This window comes from Pseudorca crassidens, chromosome 5 (genome assembly GCF_039906515.1).
Source record: "Pseudorca crassidens isolate mPseCra1 chromosome 5, mPseCra1.hap1, whole genome shotgun sequence".
Lineage (NCBI taxonomy): Eukaryota > Metazoa > Chordata > Mammalia > Artiodactyla > Delphinidae > Pseudorca > Pseudorca crassidens.
Genome location: NC_090300.1, coordinates 135,838,007 through 135,858,830, shown reverse-complemented (window position 1 = coordinate 135,858,830; position 20,824 = coordinate 135,838,007). Strand labels below are relative to the sequence as shown.

Below are 20,824 nucleotides of genomic sequence, written 5' to 3'. Positions count from 1 at the left end.
GTAGGTAATGCCAGAACATCATCTTTTCTTTAAAAATTTCTTTGCAGCCTCATGGTTGCCTTTGAAACATATAGCTCACACGGTAGATAGGCTTTGCTGGAGGAATCTCAGTTCTAAATTTAAATGGTTTGTGGAAGAAATCGTGGCAATAAAGCCGAACCGAACGGATAGCCCATTTCTTTCTTCTTTCTTTTTTTTTTTCCATTTCTTTCTTTCTTCCAATTTTGAAACCCACTCAATCATGCAATGCCCACCCGTGGTTGCCGTGGATCAGGTGCGAGGTCTGTCTCTCTTCTGAGACATCTTTCCTACCTCCAGGAAGCTCCTTTCTCTATAATTTCTTCTTTTCTCGGAGGAGCTCTCTGTCCTTCACCACTGCCGCCACTTCTGCCCTGGGCCCTTTTCATTGGAGTGGGTAATTCCTGTGTGCCATCTGGGGATCTAGATCTTGAGAGACTAACTTGCTGCTCTGCTAACTTTATTTCTTATCGTAGAGGGAGAAAGAAATGGTCTTACCCAGCGTCCACCAGCACAACCCTGACTGTGACATTTGGGTCCACGAGTATTTCACTCCGTCCTGGTTCTGTCTGCCAAATAATAAGCCAGTTCTGACAGCCGTCCGGCCAGGGGACACAGCCCGGGACACCCTGGAGCTGATCTGCAAGGTATGAGGCTACTTGGGGTTGCTTTCTTGAGAAGAACAGAATGCAGCGGAGGAATCCATGAACACTCAGAAGCGTGTGGCAGGGGAGGGTGCTTTCAAGAACATCTCCATTTCATTTCAGAGCAGCTTTGGATTTCTTTGTGATAATATGCCTAATACGTGGAAGTGAATTCTTCAGCGCCGGGAGGAGAGGGATTCTTTTAAGTAGCCTCTTTCAACGTGTGTACTTGATAGATTTGTGATAAGCATCTTACATGCTCATTGCACAAGTTTTAGAGAATTCAGGTAAAGGACAAAGCAGAAAATTAAGGCACCCTTACTTTACAATTCAGAGATCACCTCAGTGAACATTTTGGCATCACATTATGTGCACTATTTGTAACCTGCTCTTTTGACAGTAACTCATACACGGGCATCTTTAGGGTAGGGAAAAACTGAAATAATAAATATAAATTTGACCTCCATGATGAGAAATTCCTCTTCCTAGGAACACACAATTAGCCTCTTTTGTTTTTTAGAGACAAATGATTGAGCTCACTTCCTCTGTTTTTACCTTACGCTGTAGAAACTTCTTGATCTTTTTCAAGGTAATCCCTGTTTCTTTTTTTTTTTTTTCCTCCCTGAAGGACAGGTGGATGAATTGGATTGCCTTGAGTGAGGGAAGGGAAAGAGGAAAGAAAGGAGCTTTCCTAACATGCCTGCTTTTCTCTTACATAATTAATAGCATTAATAGTCTTATTTAGTAGTCATATCAAGTCTGGGCAAGAACGATACGTCCCCGTTGTACAGATGGAGAAGGCGAGGCTCAGAGAGCCTTAGTTCCTTGCCTGAGTTCACATCACAGTCATAATCACTTGCAAAGGAGGTTTTGAATCCATATCTGGCTGTTCCAAACTTAGATGTATCCCTTTGTGCCAAGTGGATGGTCACAAGAACTGTCAGGATTCAGGAAGGATGGTCCGTAAGGGGTGGAAGAATCTAGAATATATTCTTAGGAGAGTGAAATGGTCTTCTCTGAGGCCACTAAAGGGAAAGTGGAAACCTTTTCTGTCATCATTTTATCCTAGAAGAAGCTGGATGAATACAGTGGTATTTTTGGACCTCCTCATTCAACACAGTGGTTTATAAATGTGGAATAACTTTCACTACCTCAGTTCTATAATTCTGCAATCAGCAATTTTTGTACTTTAAAAAATAAATCACTAGGGCTTTGATAAAGGAAAAATATGGCTTCATATGAAGGGGAAATGGAACACTCTGGCTCAGATAAGCCTGTTGGATCGTCTTCTGTGGAGGAAAAGTAGAAGGACCATTTGTTTCAGGACAAAGCTACAATCAGCTCCCACATGGGTGTTAAAAATAAATGATGCACTCTTGCATGCTTTGACTCCTTCAAGTACACGAATTCTAGCTTTTTAAAGATAATGGTATTTCTGTTCACATTTTTCATTTTAATTACTTAACAAAATTGGTCTATTGAGGATTTCTGCATTCTTTTATTTATAGATTAGCACGATTCTTTAGAGACCCATTAATATTCTGCAGAGCTGTGGGAAGTATTCTCAGAACTGCAGCTGAAGGTGTCAGAAGTAGGACTCTGGGCTTTTTGTATAAGCCAAACTCTGGAGGGTCCTTCCAAGGAGTTGCCTTGCTTTGGAGCCTCCTGTGTACATTGGCTTTAGACTCCATCAGATATCAGAGGGTAGGTCAGAGTTTAGCAATAAACATTGATTGGTGGAAAATTGAACAGTGACTGGGGAAAAGAGTGATTTTAGGTACTTCTCAAGCTTTTGCTTTGATAGAAACTAAGGGAATCAGGGAGGAATAATACTGTCCTGGCCACTTAGAGACCATCTTTAGATAATGAGTTAGACCAGTTCCCCTGTAAAGGGTTTATTTCTGTCACTTGACAGGGTTTTTAATGGCATCATTACGACACACATGCCTTTCTCTAACAAGAGAAGGTCATCCCACTCAGTTTTTCCTGAATCCTCAGGTTTTTTCCCCCAAAACATAGAAAAAAATAAGGTGTGGAACAAGCTTACATCTCTTGAGTTTAAAAACAGAAAAATTTTGTGTGCACTTTAAGAAATTGATGGTCTCCAGAAAAGCACCTGTGTAGGCTAAATTATATGTGCTTGGAGCCAGGCACCTTCTAAAGCTTGCTGCTTCGGAAAACACTTTATTGTAATTAGTGGAGCCGATTTTATTCTTCAGAGGGAAAGAGATAATGGGGAAAAAGTGCCACATGTTATTAATGATCTGATTAATGTTGAGTGATTTTTTTTTTCTCTTGGAGGAGGGACTGAAAACAACGGTGATTGTCAGAATGTCTGTCTTTTATTTCTTTATTGTCGTTCTCAAGTTTGGTGATGGGTGCTTTCTCTAATATTTAATAATCAATCTTTTTCTTCTGTCTCTTGCATTCAGCCATTCTCTTTCCTATTCTGTCTGATCCACATCATTTCACATCAGTTTGTCATCTGCCATCCGAGCACCAGTCAAGTTCTGGTACAGTAACTGTTTCAAGATCTACATTTCATGTGCGATTCATGTTATGAGTGTTATGAAAGTGATAGTTGCTAAATATAGCAGGTAACCGTGTTAGCCTATGGGTTGTGGACATATTCTGATCATTGCAATTACTAAAATAATTGCAAAGAGATTCATTTATTCATACTTGTTATTATTCACGTGTGACCATTGGTATTTATTTCATGGCTTCACTCTGTAGACCTATGGCTTTGGATATTCTAATAACCATGGACATTAAAAACAATAAAAATCACCTCGAAGGGGAGGATAAGTCTCTTTGGAAATTCTGCAGTAGCACTTTTTGTGTGTGTGTGTGTGTGTGCGTGTGTGCGCGCGTGCGCGTGTGGATCTCTGGATGTCCTAACTGCATGCGTTTATGTTTCCTGAAGAAGTTTGATTGAAATGGAAGAATATGAGGAGAAATGGAAGAACAAAACATTGGTGGATTTCAAGATCGTGTTATTCTCTGTTTTAATGGACTCAAACTATTTGTTGAAAAGACCTACATTATGTTTTGTTGTTTCATCCTGTGAAGGAGTCATAGGAAGATGAAAAATTTTAAAAACATGCCAACTAAACAAATAATATCTGTCTTATGGTATGATTTGGGACTGCATTGTCTCAAAATGAATCAAATGCTTTCTACGTAACTTAATGAACACTGGAAAACAAATTTGGACCATTTAAGTTGTTTTCCCAGCTGAATTTCTCTTACATTGTAAGTGAACATTTTACAAGTGTAAAGCAGGCCAAATTGTTAGAATTACTATCTTAAAATATTCATTAATATTTGGAATTTTTTCTTGCACATAGATGTATTGTGAACATGGTAAGTTGTTCAACCTGCCTTGATACTGACTTGTAAATATTGGAGGAGCATGAAATTCTTGAGAGTTCTGATGATCTGATTTAGTTAATTCATTACAATTTTCCCTTTATGTTAGACCAGCCATGACTAATGGGGGCTCATAATTGAGAAACATTTACCAAAATGATAAGACACATGGGTATGTTGATCCAAAGTCCCATTTTTAAGGTAACTATTTACTGACCAAACCACGGGCTCTTGGGTTACAAATAAGATCATTATAATTGTTACGTTGGTTACATGTGCTCATTTTTATTTTTCGAAGTTTTCAAGACATTATTGTAACTTAAGGAAGTTTGAAAAATACGGTGGTGGAGGGGAAGACGGCCAGAGCCACCCTTATTCCTGTTGCTCTGTTCTCTTTGCTTTGTTAAACACTTCAAGGTGTCGGCCGTTATTTGGCGTTCTCTGTGTATCTGTATAAATGTTTTCAGCATGGTAGCATTTAAGGAATGATGTCTCCATCAGGACCACCTTAAGACGTTTGGTGCCTGCCAATGGCACCAGACATCTCTCTTTCACACTGAGGTTTCGGGAGCCCGAAGCTTCTTAGGTGAGGTGGCTATTATGGTCTGGTTTCCAGAAGACTGTCTAAGTGGCAGCCCCATTGGGAGTGTCTACAAAGTGTTGATTAATGATGACGATAAAGTTTCCAGGTGGATTTGTTCCTGTTGACCAAGACGCCATGAAGTTTCATTTCTCTTTCCCTCCCACCTCAGTTGGAAACAGATGGTGAACCAAAATATTTTGCTTCTAATTAAAGATTTCAGTGGGGATCTAGGTCAGTGGGAAGCATTTGCAGCTTTTATCTCTGTGAGGGAAACTTTTCTTGCTTATCGTAGCACCCTAAGTATTATTAATTTGTTGTTTGTCTCAGCGGCTCTTTGACAAGCAGTAGGTAGCACACTTTGAAACTTCCCTGCTTTTGCTTCCCTGGCTTACCCATCCTCCCTGGTTGTTTGACATCAATGATCTGGGTCTGGCAGAAACTGAGCGTTTGATTTTCAGTACCGACAGCGAAAACCCGAAAGCCAGGTGCAAGGAAGGTGCTGCCTCAGTGGTGCCTGTGTTCGGACGGTGGGCTTCAGACTATCACGTTACTCAGAAAAGGATACATGTTGGAGGTTCCCGAGAATCACTATAGAAAACTTCTTTATCATTCTGCTAGGCGTTTAGAACAAACTCACTTCTACTTTCCATAACCATGCTTTTCTCTAGTGCAGGATCCCTGTCTTGCATGTGTGTTTAATTACGAGGCAAAGTCATCACTGTCGCCAGCTCCCATGTTCTGCAGGCCCCTTCCCACACTCCTGAAGACTGCTTCACGCGGTATCTGGCACACTTCAGAATTTGTTAGGTGTTATTGAATGACTATTATTGGAATAATTATTAGAATGTTCTTAGCTTGGCTTTAAAATTTGGGGCCGGGGGGAAGAAGGTAAACAGAAAGAGCATTAAACCAGTGAAAAATTCACTTCGCTTATTTTGAAATAATTCTCATCAGTTGAGCTTTTGGTGTGAAGAGATTTTATATTGATGAAAAATTTCAAATTTACAAAGAGTAGGCAATAATGTAATAAACTTCTGTGTCACCATCACCAAGGTTCTATAATATCAAATTATGTTTCTCCATTTACTAACTCACTCCCACCCCCTGCTCTGAATGATTTTGGAAGCAGATTCCAGACATCATATCTTTACTAGTACTTCAGGATAAATCTCTAAAAGATAAGGATGCTTTCAAAAAAGACTTGATGGAAACATTTTCCCTCTAGCAATACATTTTCATGTAACTTGCATGTAACTTTTGAAGAGCATTTTTTTCTTTTTTCCTCTGCATCTTCTTGAATGTGAATTGAGGATGTTAGTTATAAAACCATGTTTCCACTGTTGCCTTTTCCACAAAGTTAATTCACGAATGACTTTCTAGATAGAAAAAAAATCATTTGACTCATCCTGACCAGTGGAGAAGGCCTGGAAATTTCAATCCTTAACTGCTTCAGAATTGTTTTCTTTGGGCAAGTCATTCATTGTGTTTCCGAAGTTGGACACATGCCTGTCTTCGCTGCCCCCGGAGGGAGTCTCACTCGGGGTGTATATAAATAAGACTGAAATCCGAATGCCTTGTCTATACACCAACTCACTTGCAAATGAACTGTGAACAACTGTCCCAGTGTCCCCATGTGGTTAAAAAAATAAGTTTGCCTGGGCACAGCTCTCTTCTGTCACTGTAAATCCTTCCTTGCCTTTCTTGTCACTTTTCTTCTCCAATCACCTTTGTATGTTGGAAATTATGTTTAAAGGCCTTTTGGGTCTGATAGGTTTTCTTGCAAACCCAGTGTTAAAGAACGTAATGGATGAGATAAGCAGAAGTGAAGATGTGACTTTTTTGTTTCCATTGATCATAAGATACCCGTGGGATATTATTAATATATTCAATGAAAACTAAAGTTTGGTTTTGGGTGTAAACCTTTTAAGAAGTATAGAAATTTTACACCTCCCTTCAGTAGCAAATCACCATTATTCTCAGGAATAGATGACATCAGTGGAAAACTAATTATGTCTATTTACTATTGAAAAGACATTTTCTCTTCTCCTCTTTTTTTTTGTTTTGGTCCCAGGCACATAGACTGGATCATTCTGCTCATTACCTGCGCCTGAAATTTCTAATAGAAAACAAAATGCAACACTACGTGCCAAAGCCCGAGGAGGACATTTATGAGCTGGTAATGTTTATGTCTGTTGTCCAAGTACATTCTGTAGGAGATTATTTTTAAATTATATGTGTGCTCATGCTAATTGTGGTTGGTGGAGTGGAACAAATTCTAAAATAAATGAGCCTCATTCAGCGCTCTTAAGTTTGTGGAGATGGCCTTACATATCACAATATTTTTGCAAAGTGAAAATGCCACCTTAGTTTATGCGGGGAACGATGCTGTGCTATCATGAAAAAGTGAAATCCAGAACTGACTCTCAGATAGAATTTTAGTTATTATGCCTAGCTTTCCTTGTAGCTTTGACAGTCTTATGTTTTAAATGGGTGACTCAAAGGTGAGCTGGCTGTTGTCAGATAAAAAGTACTAACTCCAATTTTGTATGACTTCTCCCTGCATGTTGAAATTGATGGGTCAAATCCTGTTGGGTGAAAAAGCTGCCATCTAATTATGTGTCCTGGCCTTTTGGAATTGTATTTATTATATAGATTCTTGGGCACACTTATGTGGGTTTGAGTTTCATTATGGCACTTGGGTTCTGAACTGTATCTGGATTTTTATATTGACTCTGTTGCTTACTAATTATGTGGTCTTGGCAAAAAAAAAAAAATGAGGTGATAATACTTTCTAGGATTTCGCAAAGATTAGAGATAACGGTTCACATAGTAGATGCTCAATAAATGGTTGTCATGGTAACGTGGCAAAATAATGACAAGTTCCTTTTTTGTTTGCCAAAGGGTGCTTTTTTCAGTTCCAGGAAAGAAACATTTTGGGAGCAAGGCCCCCTCTCTTGGAGTTTGTTCTTCTTTCTCTGCACTTAGTCATTCCTCTGGGGGCCACCGAGCTTCTTGCCATGGATCTGTGAATGATAACAGTATGACTTCAGACAGGCTTTCACCACAGAAAACAGAACTGAAAATTGAAACCCGAATAGTCTCTTTTTGAAAAGGGGAAGCGTGATTTAAAATTTAGTATATTTAGTAGGGAATTTTGTTTCTAATCAATTTTTTTTGAGGTTTACTTTCTCTGTAATAAAGCATCAATTTTGAGCACACAATTTCATGAGTTTTGGCAAATGTATACAGACAGTGGTGTTTCCAGCATTACAGTCATAATTTAGAACTGCGGTCCCCAACCTTTTTGGCACCAGGGACAATTGTTTCGTGGAAGACAGTTTTTCCACAGACCGGGGGGTGGGGGGTGGTTTGGGGATGATTCAAGCGCATTACATTTATTGTGCACTTTATTATTATTACATTGTAGTATATAATGAAATAATGATACAACTCACCATAATGCAGCATCAGTGGGAGCCCTGAACTTGTTTTCCTGCAACTAGATGGTCCCATCTGGGGGTGATGGGAGACAGTGACATCTGAAGTATGTTGCTTATGTCTAGTCGACTCCATAAGATGCAGCTTAACTGTCACTTGCCACTCACTGATAGGGTTTTGATATGAGTCTGCAAGCAAGTGATTTATTATGGTCTCTGTGCAGTCAAACCTCTCTGCTAATGATAATCTGTATTTGCAGCCGCTCCCCAGTGCTAGCATCACCACCTCGGCTCCACCTCAGATCATCAGGCATTAGATTCTCATAAGGAGCGTGCAACCTAGACCCCTCGCATGTGCAATTCACAGTAGGGTTCACGCTCTTATGAGGATCTAATGCCACCGCTGACCTGACAGGAGGCAGAGTTCAGGCGGTAATGCGAGTGATGGGGAGCGGCTCTAAATACAGATGAAGCTTTGCTTGCTCGCCTGCTGTTCACCTCCTGCTGTGTGGCCCGGTTCCTAACAGGCTCCTGTTCCGTGGCCCGGGGGTTGGGGACCTCTGATTTAGAACACTTCTGTCATCTTAAAAACTTCCCTCATGTCCCTCTAAGTGTTTTTAATGAAATATAAGAGAGGGTGTGCTTTTATAACACTCTTATCATGTCACGAAATAGAAGAACGAAATAACCATTTTCAACCATCGCTTAAATCACTAAGTTTAACACAGAGGAGGGTACTTTTAACAGTGGCTGATTTATTTTTTTCTCTGACATGGGGAAAGCCCTGACTTTGTGCTCCGTGAGTAGAGGAGAGAAAGCCCTTTTTCTTACTTAAGAAAGGAAAGTGCTTTGCTGGTAACACTGGAACAGCTATTAGGTCATATATTTTGCATTTCAGAGTTAATGAATCTTTTGTGTCGTAAATGACAGGGGTCATGCCTAAGCAACTTCCATGTCCTTCATATCTTACACACAGTACATGCTTAAGACATACCTTTTGAAATTATATTGACTCTTTTATTATTTTTATGTTTTGGCCATTTTGCGGTCTCATCCAGTATAGGAGACTAAGGTGTGCCACACTTACTCTGTATCTACACGGCTATATATATATTATAATTACAATTATTTAAAAAAAGAATCCAAAACACAGAGAGATTATGGTATTCTTTCTTGCCCTGTTACAGAAGGTCTCCAGCTCTGAGATTCCTGAGGAAGTAAACAGTACTCACTTTACTGTTCAGATTGTGAGTGAGTATTGCTCACGGGCACCTCTGTTTTTACCAAGATTTTAAACTTTCTTGTTCTTAGGATATCTTTGGCAGCCTGGTAAAGCCTCTAGGTCCCATATCAGAATAATGTTTTCAATTGCATGAAATATATAGAATACATAGGATTACCTATGGCCTAATTGTGTTGAAATAGTCATCAAAACTATTTTTAAAATTATAGATAATATACATGCTTACTTATTACCTCATTAAATAACAAGACCCAGCATAGGTCTAACACCTGCCACTGTTTTGAAGTAGTGATGAGCATAACTGGTATTTTGAGATCCTGGCAACAACTAGAAAATGGTATAAAAATACTGTGATTTCTGTTTCTGACAAGGTCGCAGGCATTGCTCGTATTGCCGTGTTTGTTGCCTCCATTCATTTATAATTGAAGGAAATGCTAAGTCTCAGTTACAGGTTAGTGAATATAAAAATTTCAGGCTTTTTCACTATCCCAGTTCACAGACCCCTTGAATTCTATCCATACGTCCATGGTTTCCAATCCGTGCTTTCGGCCATTAAGCTGGTATGAAATGTCATTCCAGGGCAGGGGGTTTCTGAACACACAGTGTTCTTGGATGCCTTTTGAGATTTTACAGATATTGGATTTATTGTCCCTTACTGAACAAGTATCGGGCCACTTATGGCTAATTGGTTTCCATAACCCACCTCCATTTTATTTTATTTTATTTTATTTTTAATTTATTTTTTTTTGCAGTACGCGTGCCTCTCACTGTTGTGGCCTCTCCTGTTGCGGAGCACGGGCTCCGGACGCGCAGGCTTAGCGGCCATGGCTCACGGGCCCAGCCGCTCCGCGGCATGTGGGATCCTCACGGACCGGGGCATGAACCCGTGTCCCCCGCATCGGCAGGTGGACTCTCAACCACTGCACCACCAGGGAAGCCCCTCCATTTTATTTTTGATGGACTAGGGAAGCTCACACATGTTTGAAGTCCTGTCCTGAAAAATGACTCCTTCATAGGTGACTGTCCCAAAACATTTTATTCTCTGCTACTGTTTTGTCAAGTATTCTTGAGTAGTAAGGTCAATAGTTATTAGCGAAAGTGTGTACTACATTTTAAAGATCTTTTTGGAGTGTCTAGTGCATTTATTTGGTGGGGCTGGGGATTCTTTTGCTTATGAAAGACCATGAATAGTTAGTTTTCTACTTATCTGCTTTGCTAATATAAGTAATACCCGTTTGGCTACTTTTTCATGATCAGTTGGTTATTGGGTCCAATCTGTAGAATGATAATGAATATGGAGGCACTGGGTTTTTTGAAAACGCATATTAAATATGTTTTTCTTAAAGTGACAGGTGGGAATAAAGAGTTTGCAGAAACACTGATTCATTCATTCATTCATTCATCCCGCAAATATTTATTTAGTGTTTATTGTGTTCCTGGCACCATGCTAGCTGTTCTAGGCACTGAGATACACAGAAAAATCTCTACTCTTCGTGGAAAATACATTCAAGTTTGTGGACACAGATATAAAAACATGTAAATATTTTTAACAAAGACAAGTAAATGTGTAATATTTCCCGGGATGTCAAGAGCGGGGAAAGAAAAAGTTAGGACAAACAGATAGAGAAAGATAGACATCTAAAAGCGATTGCGCTGCTCCTTTAGGTGTGATGTTTGAACAGCGTGGTGAGTGAGGTGAGAAGGTGAGTCATAGAGGTATTTTGGAGGAAAGTGTTCTAGGCTCAGGAAACAAGCTGGGTAAGGCCTGGCAAGGGGAGGGGGGTGATAGTAGAGGTAGTTCACTCATGTTTGAGGAGGATCAGTGAGGAGGGCAAGTGAGGGAGTGGTGGGGAGAGGGAAGGCGGGGTGGGGAGGGGTTTGGATGCACAAGGAGGGAGGATGCAGAAGAGTGACCAGGAGGGCTTGTAGGGCCCAGGTGAGAAGGGAAATCCCCAGAGAGGAAGGGCATTATTTGACTCCTGTCTTAATAGGCTCGCTGTGGCTACTGTGTGGCCCATGAACCTTAGGGCCTTAGGGAAAGAGCTGGGAGAGCAGGCAGGAGGCTAGTGAGCTGTTGTTCAGGCCATGGGTGATGGTCGCTTGGACCAGGCACGCCAAGGAGACCTGGTAGGAAATGAATGTGATTTCGTGATAATTCAAGCGCCAGGGTAATCAGATTGTTTCTTAACGTCTGATGGTGTTTAATCTGCTTTTTGAAAAGAGGGAAAACATGCAGCATCACTGATTTAATAAAAATAAAGGGGTCTTTCCTGGTGGCTCAGTGGTTAAGAATCCACCTGCCAATGCAGGGGACACGGGTTCGAGCCCTGGTCCGGGAAAGATCCCACATGCCGCGGAGCAACTGAGCCCGGGCACCACAACTACTGAGCCTGTGTTCTAGAGCCTGTGAGCCACGACTACTGAGCCCCCCACGCGCCTAGAGCCCGTGCTCTGCAACAGGGGAAGCCACCGCAACGAGAAGCCTGCACACCGCAGCAAAGAGTAGCCCCCTCTCGCCGCAACTAGAGAAAGCCTGCGTGCAGCAATGAAGACCCAACACAGCCATAAATAAATAAATAAATTTAATAAATAAATGGAATGTGTGTGATACTTCTTTGCTAAAGATACATTTAAAACTACGAAATTTCTGGTTTCAGATATTATGACTGCATCGAAAATATATTTTAAAGTGCAGCTCCTTCTTGAAATTTTACAGGTTTTAGAGATTTTTACCAAACCCAATTTTAGTCCAGCCAGCCTAAGGACAGTGGTCAAGGGCCCTGTCTATATTATACTAAGTTATTGTCTGAAACTGGTAAAAAACACAAAGACTTTCACCCCAATTACAAAGAAGAGAGGAGGTAATATTATAAACAAATAGCAAAGCTTATTTACAAAGCTAAATTCCCACGGGATCTATGGACAACCATTTAGAATTTTCCAGAGATGATTAGAACAAACGGTGATATACTGCCACCTAGGGGGAGAGTTTGGCTCTCAAGGAAATTGAAAAAACTAAGGTTCAAACTAAGTCGAAGTGAATACATTTCATAACATTTTATTGAGCATTCCATGACATTACAAAATAATCATGAAATTGATTATATTTGGTATGTATAGTTTTGGTGACTGTAATTTTCTGAACTAAAGATCAGTAGATCTAATAGAACTGATTTCCTCTAACTTCAGAATGCATTGGTTTGAAACTTCTTCTGAAGTATAGAAAGAAAACCACATTAAGTTATGCCCTCAACATGAAGTTACGCATTTGGTGGAAGTGGCATTAAATTAGGGAGTTCTAGAGGATCTAGGCCGTTGGGTCAATGTTCCCAGCCCCTGCCGCACCCCTTGGCTTTCTAGTATTACAGCAGCCCGTTTTCCAGACTCCCGAATCCTAAACATTCTGCTCACTTCTCCCACCTGTCAACTGCCCTAAGAAAGTGAAGAGAAAGAAACCTGCATTTTTTTCATACTTGTCTGAACAAAATTATTTCTGGACAAATGACTGAGATGGGGGCAAGTTTAAATAATCACCGAGACTTCTCTTTAATGCTAAAGGACAGTTTTCTGTTATTGACTTTGGCTCAAACTAGATTTTCATTTTGAAATTAAATGACAAATTTTAAGTTCTATATGAGCGTTTGACATGTCAATATGTTTTGGAATTTCTATCATAAAGTTTGGAAGTGGTCTTTGGCTTACTTACTGAAGAAGTAAGGTTTGGTACCCTTTACTGTGGTACCCCTGAGTCCCACCAGGAAACAGTCTGAGAGGCATTATAGTGTAATGGGGAGAACTTCAGGGCTGGAGCAAGTGAGACCTGGGTTCAAATCCCAGCTCTGCCCAGGCTGGCCTTTTGACCTTAGGAAAGTACTTTCTCTGTAGCCTTTTTCTCGTCATTTGTAAAATGGGGATCACATTTGTCTCATAGAGAGCATGTGAGGGGCAGGAACACATGGTAAAACCTTCATAAGTTACTGTCCATGATGATGCTAGGTCCAGACATCTAAGCATGAAGTATAAATTAAATTAATTGAAATAAAGTTTCTCTGTGAACTGCCAGTTTCTCTTATTTTTTTTCCCATGTTTTCTTGGGTTTCTGAGAGAGGTGATTGATTTATGTACTTCAGTTTTTTCAGTAATTTGGTATAATCTAATGGCTAAAAGAGAATATTGTCATTTACATAATCTGTCATCTGTTTTAATGCTATAATTTTTCTCTGCATATTTATACTCTGGTGGACTTTTTGAGCCAAAATGGTATATGAACAGAAGAGAATGGAAGCACAGAGATTTCTCCTATTCCTACGGATCCCATATCAAGATCTTTATAACCTCTTCTTGATGTTAATAATTTTTTCCCCAGTACTGAAGATTTTCGATTACCTTAGCATTCTTTTTCAGATGTGTGATAGATAATAGGGTGGGAAGAGACATACAGAGTGATGTCAAGGAATTATTTAGAAACTGGAACTAGAGCTAAATCTGGGAATGTGAGTTATAAGTTTCTACTTTGAGTCTTAATGGGGTCAGTTCAAGAAAGATACTAGGATGTGATGAGAATTTGATTTCAAATTCTGAAAAAATAGATTTACAAATTGATGACTATTTCTAAGTTATTTTTAATGAAGTCTTAATTAGGCTTCTCTTTGTCATTTTCAGCTGTACAAAGAAATTGAAATTTGTCCAAAAGTCACTCAGAACATCCAGATTGAGAAGTCAGATACAGCCGGTGATAATTATGGTATGTTTCCTTTTCTTTGATCTTTGGTGTTCTTCGCTTTAAAACAATTCCTGTGTAAACATGCACTTATTTACAATTGCATAAAATGCCTTTGGGGCCTATTTAAAACAGATAGCCCATCTGGCTTCTGTGCTCTGCGGAGCAGCCAAAGTAAGGGGAAAAAGATATTTACCCTGGGTATGACGAAGGTTTTAGCTTTACATTCTTAACTTTAATCATCGGGGTTCGCCTGTCATAGAAAAGAAATGGATCCATTGGGAGGAGATTATTTTATCTTATGATATACCCTAGTAATGAAGAAATTATCCTTTCGCACCTCTGTCCCCCAAATATATGTATTATTCTCCTTTCCCTCACAAATGATGTTAAAGGAACTTGTTTTGGTGGGAGTTGGGGTCCCCAAGACCACCTCTGGGTTTTTTGGTTCACTAAGAGGACCCGCTGGACTCAGCTTATTCATGACCACGGTTTATTCCAGCAAAACTATACAAAAGAGCATCAGTAAAAGGGAGAGGGACGTGGGGTGAAGAGCGCAGAAACCAGGTACAAGCTTCCAGAGTCCTCCCCAGTCCCACAGAAGTCCATAATTCCCCCAGCCACAAGCTGTGACAATGCGTGTGAACTGTGGTCTGGTAGGAAGTTTGTTAGTGACTCAGTGCCCAGGAATTTTATTGAGAGACTGGTCAGGGAGGCACCCTCTGCCTAGCATAGACCCAAATTCCAGCCTCCCAGGAGGAAAGCAGGTGTTCAGCACAAACCACATTGTTTGTACAGATTTTAGACACAATGAGCTACATTAGGGTGTTGGGAACCCTCCCAAAATCCAAGTTCCCAGATACCAGCCAGGATCCAAACTGAGAAGCAGGCCTTTCAGAGAATAGCCGTCAGGCTTGCCATGTTAAGGCTTTCCTATGGTCTACCTTCTGGTGTAGTTAAGTATGTAATCCTTTCCATAGATTTAAGACTAGTCGTCTTAGCATTACACTTTATGACTTGGATAGTAGTGAAGTTGGTGCTCGAGTGAAATACATAGGGAAACCCATATGCCATATCAGGGCTAGATCAGTCAGGAGGGCGAGGTTAGCTGAGGCAATGACAGTCACCAAAGCCCAGCGGCTCCACACAGTGACATTCTTTCTCCTGTTCACCGTGCATCCTCTGTGGGTTGGCTGGGACCCTTTCTGTATGTTATCCTCACTCTAGGACCCAGGCCTGCAGCACCTGCCACCTGGGACATTGTCTGTCTCTTGGCAAAGGAGAAAGAGGGAAGGTGGTGATCTGGGTGCCGGCTCACTTCCAATTCACTTGTCAAAGCACGTGACTGGAGGGGGGGATGGGTAGGTGGGCAGAAGAGTAGTCCTACTATGTACTGGAAAAGAGGAGAACTAGAAGGTCTGGTGGAAAGACCTAAAGGTCACTGCACATGCTTGCTTACTGCGTATTTCTCTCTGAATTAACTTATTAGGCTTTTTCACATTTGAAAGCCTTCAAACCCTTTACCGGGCAGCAGCATCTTCAGTATTCCTGCCGAAGCCTCTCCTGCAGGCAGCCAGTCCACCTCTCAGAGCACTCACTGGAGTGCTTTGGCCTAATGAAGAGAACCGAATTTCCAACCCCTGGCCACTTGCGTTACACCCTCACGCTGTTTACTTCTTGACCTTAAAACTAAAGACAGCATTAAAGCCAGAGGACGGTTTTTGATGGCAAGGGATCAATGTGTCTGAAGGCTTATTATGCAGCAGAAGCATGACCTCAGTAATTAAAGCAGTAATTGGTAGCAGTGCTACAAATGAGCATCTGGGTCCTCCAAACTGAATTGTACCATATCCCTTACTCTTTTGTCTTTGGTTTAGTTACTTTCTCTAAGGGGAAAATGTAGCAAGAAGCAAGAGAGGGCTGAATTTCACAGCTCTTGGAATCCAGTGCCAAGGTGGACTGGTTTTGGGGACTTCCCTGGCAGTCTAGTGGTTAAGACTGCGCTTCCACTGCAGGGGGCGTGGGTTCCATCCCTGGTTGGGGAACTAAGGTCCCATGTGCCGTGCAGCGCAGCCAAAGAAAAAAAAAAGAGGGTTTGGTTTGGTTTGGGGACTCAGGAATAGAAACTGGGCATAGAACCGCTATATTTTTTATACTTTTTTTTATTAAAGTGGCTGAAGTACTCACAGAACCTGTTCAGATTTCCATGCTGAAGCTGTTACAGGGCATCAGACATCAACCCAGAGGGTACTGTTGGCCGTGCTGCTCACATGACCTGACATAAAGAAGCAGGGGTTTGGGGGTTTTGTTTTCATTTCTCATCTGTCATGGAGCACCCCTGCTTTTGTAAACTACAAAATCCCTTGCTTAGCGGTTGTGGCAGTGTCAGACGATGAGGTTCGCAGTGCTTAGTCTTGCTTTCTGCCCTTACATCGCTGTCAGTTGCAGCCTATCTGTAGTGGTTCCTGGACTTCACCTTGGAAGGCCACCATGCATGGCTAATAACCTTGGGTAAAATCATTTATTCTCAGTGCCCAGTTCGATGTTGGCAGAAGGCGTTCCCACAAGTAGCTAAAGAGTCCCCAAGTCCTAAGAAGACCTGGTTGTCTCTGACCTCGGAATCTACCAAGGATTCTAAGTTCAGCCCACCTCTCTCTGACATTAGCACCTTAGTGCAGCTTCTATACATCAATTTCAGTATCTGTAAGTTCCTAGCACACATCAGCACACATACAAGATCTAACTATAAACCAGATGCTGCTTTCTATTGTAGAACGCTTTAGGGAGGAAATTATGACTTAATAATTCCACTGACTAAACAAATGGAAAGATTTAACACTTGCCTAATTTCTCTCTCTTGCCCCTCCCTCTACCTCAGCCCTCAGGACTCTCTCAGACTTGTTGTTGAAGTTGGTTCAAATAGTTTTGTAATAGACTAAGCATGATCCCCTAGGCCGCCTTGAAGTGGATGAATGCATCGTTTCAGCAACTGAGTATTCCTTCTTCTCTGGGGACTGCTTAGACCGTTAGACTTTTGGTCTTGCGTCCCCTCTATGTCAGAGGTGTCTGCACTTTTCTCACTTTCTCCCTTTCACTGTATCCTGGACTCTGGTTCTGAGTACTTCTATTTTGTTTACTTTGTTGTCCTGATGTTTCTTTGGTCATGAATTTCAGTATGAGGAAACTTCTGGTTATTTAACAGATGAGTCTGTCTTCTTCGTTTCTTCACTCAGTTTTAATCGCTTCCTTCGTTCTCAAGATCATATGCTATTCATGGTGCCTCCTGGTCTTTGTAATTCTCAGCCTTCTGATGGGTATCGGATATATTGGGTTTATATTGAGTAACTCTCTCTGTCTTCTGTTGGCAGTCATTTTGGGCCGCATTACATTTGTCTGCTGGGAATTAGATTGTTGCTATCCTATTTAAAAGAAAAAAATATTCTGACGTGGGCAGCTGACATCAAAAAGTCTGCAAATAACAAATTTTGGCAAGGATGTGGAGAAAAGGGAACCTTTCTACACCGTTGGTGGGAATGTAAATTAGTGCAGCCCCTATGGAAAACAGTATAGAGGGTCCTTAAAAAACTAAAAATAGAACTACCATATGATCCAGCAATCCCACTCCTGGATATATATCCGGAAAAAACGAATTCAAAAAGATACATGCACCCCAAAGTTCATAGCAGCACTATTTACAATAGCCTGCACGTGGATACAGTGGAATATTATTCAGCCAAAGAAAAGAATGGAATATTGCCATTGGTAGCAATATGGATGTGCCCAGAGAATATTATTTCACAGCTTTAGTGAAGTACATCAGACAGAGAAAGACGAGTACTGTATGATATCACTTACATATGGAATCTAAAAAATAATACAAATGAGTACATATTTGTTACTGTAGGAGATGGTTATAATCCCCACCTTCCCTCCATTGTGCAAATTATTGGCATCTTGAAATGGAGGCTACTCCTTGGGACTCTTGACATTCTTAGTGGTAAGGAAGGAAGGTAGCAAATGAATACCCATCTCCACTGACTTTGGTTTAAGGTGACTTGCAGTAGGCTGTCAACACATCACCTCTCCTGACAATGTGTTCCTTTTATTTTTAATAGAATAAAATTTGAATTAAAAAATTTGGTCTCAGAACTTTATAACATGGTAGCATTTTAGAAAGGAAATGCCTGTATTTTAATGAATTCTCTTCATCCTCTCCCTGTTGTAGTCCTTGATTCTTATCTATTCTAACAGATAAAAGAAAAAGAAAATCTCTGCTGCGGTGCAGATAAATACACCTGTGTTAAGGCTAATGTCATTTAAGTGGCTCGTGTCTAAAATTATTTTTATTTCAGTGGGACTTCTTGAAGAGTAATCTGAAAGTTAGAAGTTGCTGTAAGAATGGAATTTAAAATAAGAGAATAAAATAAAGACTTTGGAAAGTCCTCAGGGGGTGGGCTCGTATAGCTCCCTATCCGAGGGAGTTTCGGTACCCTAGTGGGTGATGGCATCTGGCAGTTTTGCCTACGTGTGGGTATCTATTTCCTGGTCCTGTGAATGATACAAAAAAACATGTGTTCATTATGACATGAACTGAGAAGTCTCAGTGAGTCCCTGGGCCCCAGGCTTTTAATTAATTATTCTATTTTGTCGTTAGTTGCCTGTTTGTTTTTTTAAACCACTGTTTTTTTCCTTTGCCTAAGCCTTATTTTTCTCCCAGAGCTGAAATCATTCGTGTCATATCTTTACAATTGTATTAATTTCCATTGCCCTTTTAAGATTATCTACCAAAGTATTTTATCCTGAGGGAAAGTCGGTGTTGGTTGTGGACATTCCATTGATTGATCAGAAAGAGTTTTACGTGAGACTGTCTAGAAACAGACGTGACCAAGTCTTGTAGCCATAGGATTGGGAGCACTTAGAACCTCAGGGCCTTGTTCTGCCTTATTTTCCGAAGGATGTAGCAAAACCCAAGATTAATTAACTAATGGGCTTTGAGCTCTGGAAGCCTAGACAGGTATAAGATAATCTTATGATCAGACACTAGGAGAATGTGCAGTCCATCAGTTTCAATACGAAGAAGGATTTCTAAAGTTTGTTGCTACTTCTCCCTGTTTGCAGAATTTTACTAATTAAAGCAGTGTCCACACAGCATACAGTTGTTCTGTTGTGACATGTCCTAGGACATAGATTTGCTGAAAAAAGTCAAGGGGACCCAGATGAGATAAGCTGATTGTTTCTGTTTTGTGCTATGGAGGGAACTGTGAAAAAAAAAAGGCAAAACTATGGCATTTATTAGCAAGCAGGGTAAAACAAAATCATTTTCTTCTGTTTGAGTTGATAGGTAGGTTGTATGAAGATAGATGTACCTGGTAATAATAATTTTTACAGTGACTTCTTTTAGAGTGATCTAAACATACATTTTTCTGCTTTGTGAAACAATACGAACAAGGAAAAACTATAACCCCAAGCAATGAACATACCTAGTTCACAGCAGGTTCTTCTTATTGTTCGCTCAACACTCAGAGGGTGTGAGCCTTACCTGGCTGTCCCTGTGTTTCCTAGGCTTTTCACTTTCTTCTGTGGAAGAAGATGGTGTTCGAAGGCTCTACGTGAATAGCGTAAAGGAAACTGGCTTAGCTTCCAAGAAAGGTAAGTTATTAAGTGTCTTGTCTTGACTTGTTTGTCTTCAGTTCCCTTTTGGGTTTCTCTAGTTGGTGGATGAGAAGGATATGCCCAAAGGGTTCACCCCTGAAGAGTATTTAAATGTTGTCTCATCGAAAACTCTTCCAGGGAATACGAGTATTATTTCCATCAGCTCAATTGTGCAAGGAATGTTGCCTTCTTGGATTTTAAATCGGATTTTGAGCCCATCTCCATGGGGTTGATGGGAAATTCCCTTCTACTCAGAAGTGGTTGTCCTTCCCTACCATCTGGGATGGAATGGAGGTCCCAGGGATCTTCCTGAAGCAGATTATTCGGGAAGACCCCTCTGTGCTTTGGTCTGCACTGGTTGAAGCTGACATGGGCCCTTGCCTGAGCTTGCAAAGCTCCATCATGTTCTATTGCTGCCATTCGTAGAGGAATCTTTGTAGAAGTTGAGAAGCTAGGGGTTCAGGATCCTGACTTCCTGCCCTCCTTCGAGAGCTCTTCCCTGCTACACCCTGCCTGCGGCCCATAGTGTTGTCTGTCTAGGCTACTTGTGGAACCCCAGCTCTCCATCCTTTTTCTACTCTGAGAGAATCATTTCAACCTACGTTAGTTTCCTAGGGCTGCAGGAGCAAATGGCCACAGACTGGGTGATTCAAATCAATAGAATGTATTCTCACACAGAGGCCTTTCAAACTTCCGGCCTCCTGATGTATTCTCATCAGGAGGCCGGAAGTTTGAAATCAAGGTATTGGCAGGGTTGTTTCTTTCTGGAGCCTCTGCAGGAAGAATCTGTTTCATGGTTCTTTCTGGATTCTGCTGGCTGCTAGTAGCCCATGGCGTCCCTGGCTTGTAGCTGCATCACTCTGATTTCTGCCTCTGTCCTCACATGGCCCTCTTTCCCATGTGTCTCTCCATCTTTACATGGCCTTCTTACAAGAACACCAGTCATTGGATTTAGGACCCACCCTACTCTGGTATGACTTCATCCTGACTTAATTACATCTGCAAAGACCCTCTCTCCAAATAACGTCACGTTCTGGGTGGACATGACTTTTGGGGGGAACCTGGGCAGGTACGTAGGGCTTAAAATCCACCTTCATGTCATTCTACTTGCTATGGAATTTTTAGCTTCATCCAGGCAGTGGCAAAATAATGCCC

The 20,824-nt window shown here is 41.0% G+C and overlaps 1 protein-coding gene across 7 annotated transcripts in view; it reads left to right on the top strand.

The window, feature by feature from the left end:
- Positions 1 to 20,824, top strand: part of TIAM1 (TIAM Rac1 associated GEF 1) — a 398,067-nt gene that overhangs the window by 312,079 nt on the left and 65,164 nt on the right. For all 7 annotated transcript variants that reach the window (XM_067739312.1, XM_067739315.1, XM_067739313.1 and 4 more), the window contains 4 exons: positions 495 to 665; positions 6,689 to 6,793; positions 13,960 to 14,041; positions 19,580 to 19,666. In XM_067739312.1, coding sequence (XP_067595413.1) covers positions 495 to 665; positions 6,689 to 6,793; positions 13,960 to 14,041; positions 19,580 to 19,666 — 445 coding nt within the window. The remainder of the gene's footprint in view (positions 1 to 494; positions 666 to 6,688; positions 6,794 to 13,959; positions 14,042 to 19,579; positions 19,667 to 20,824) is intronic.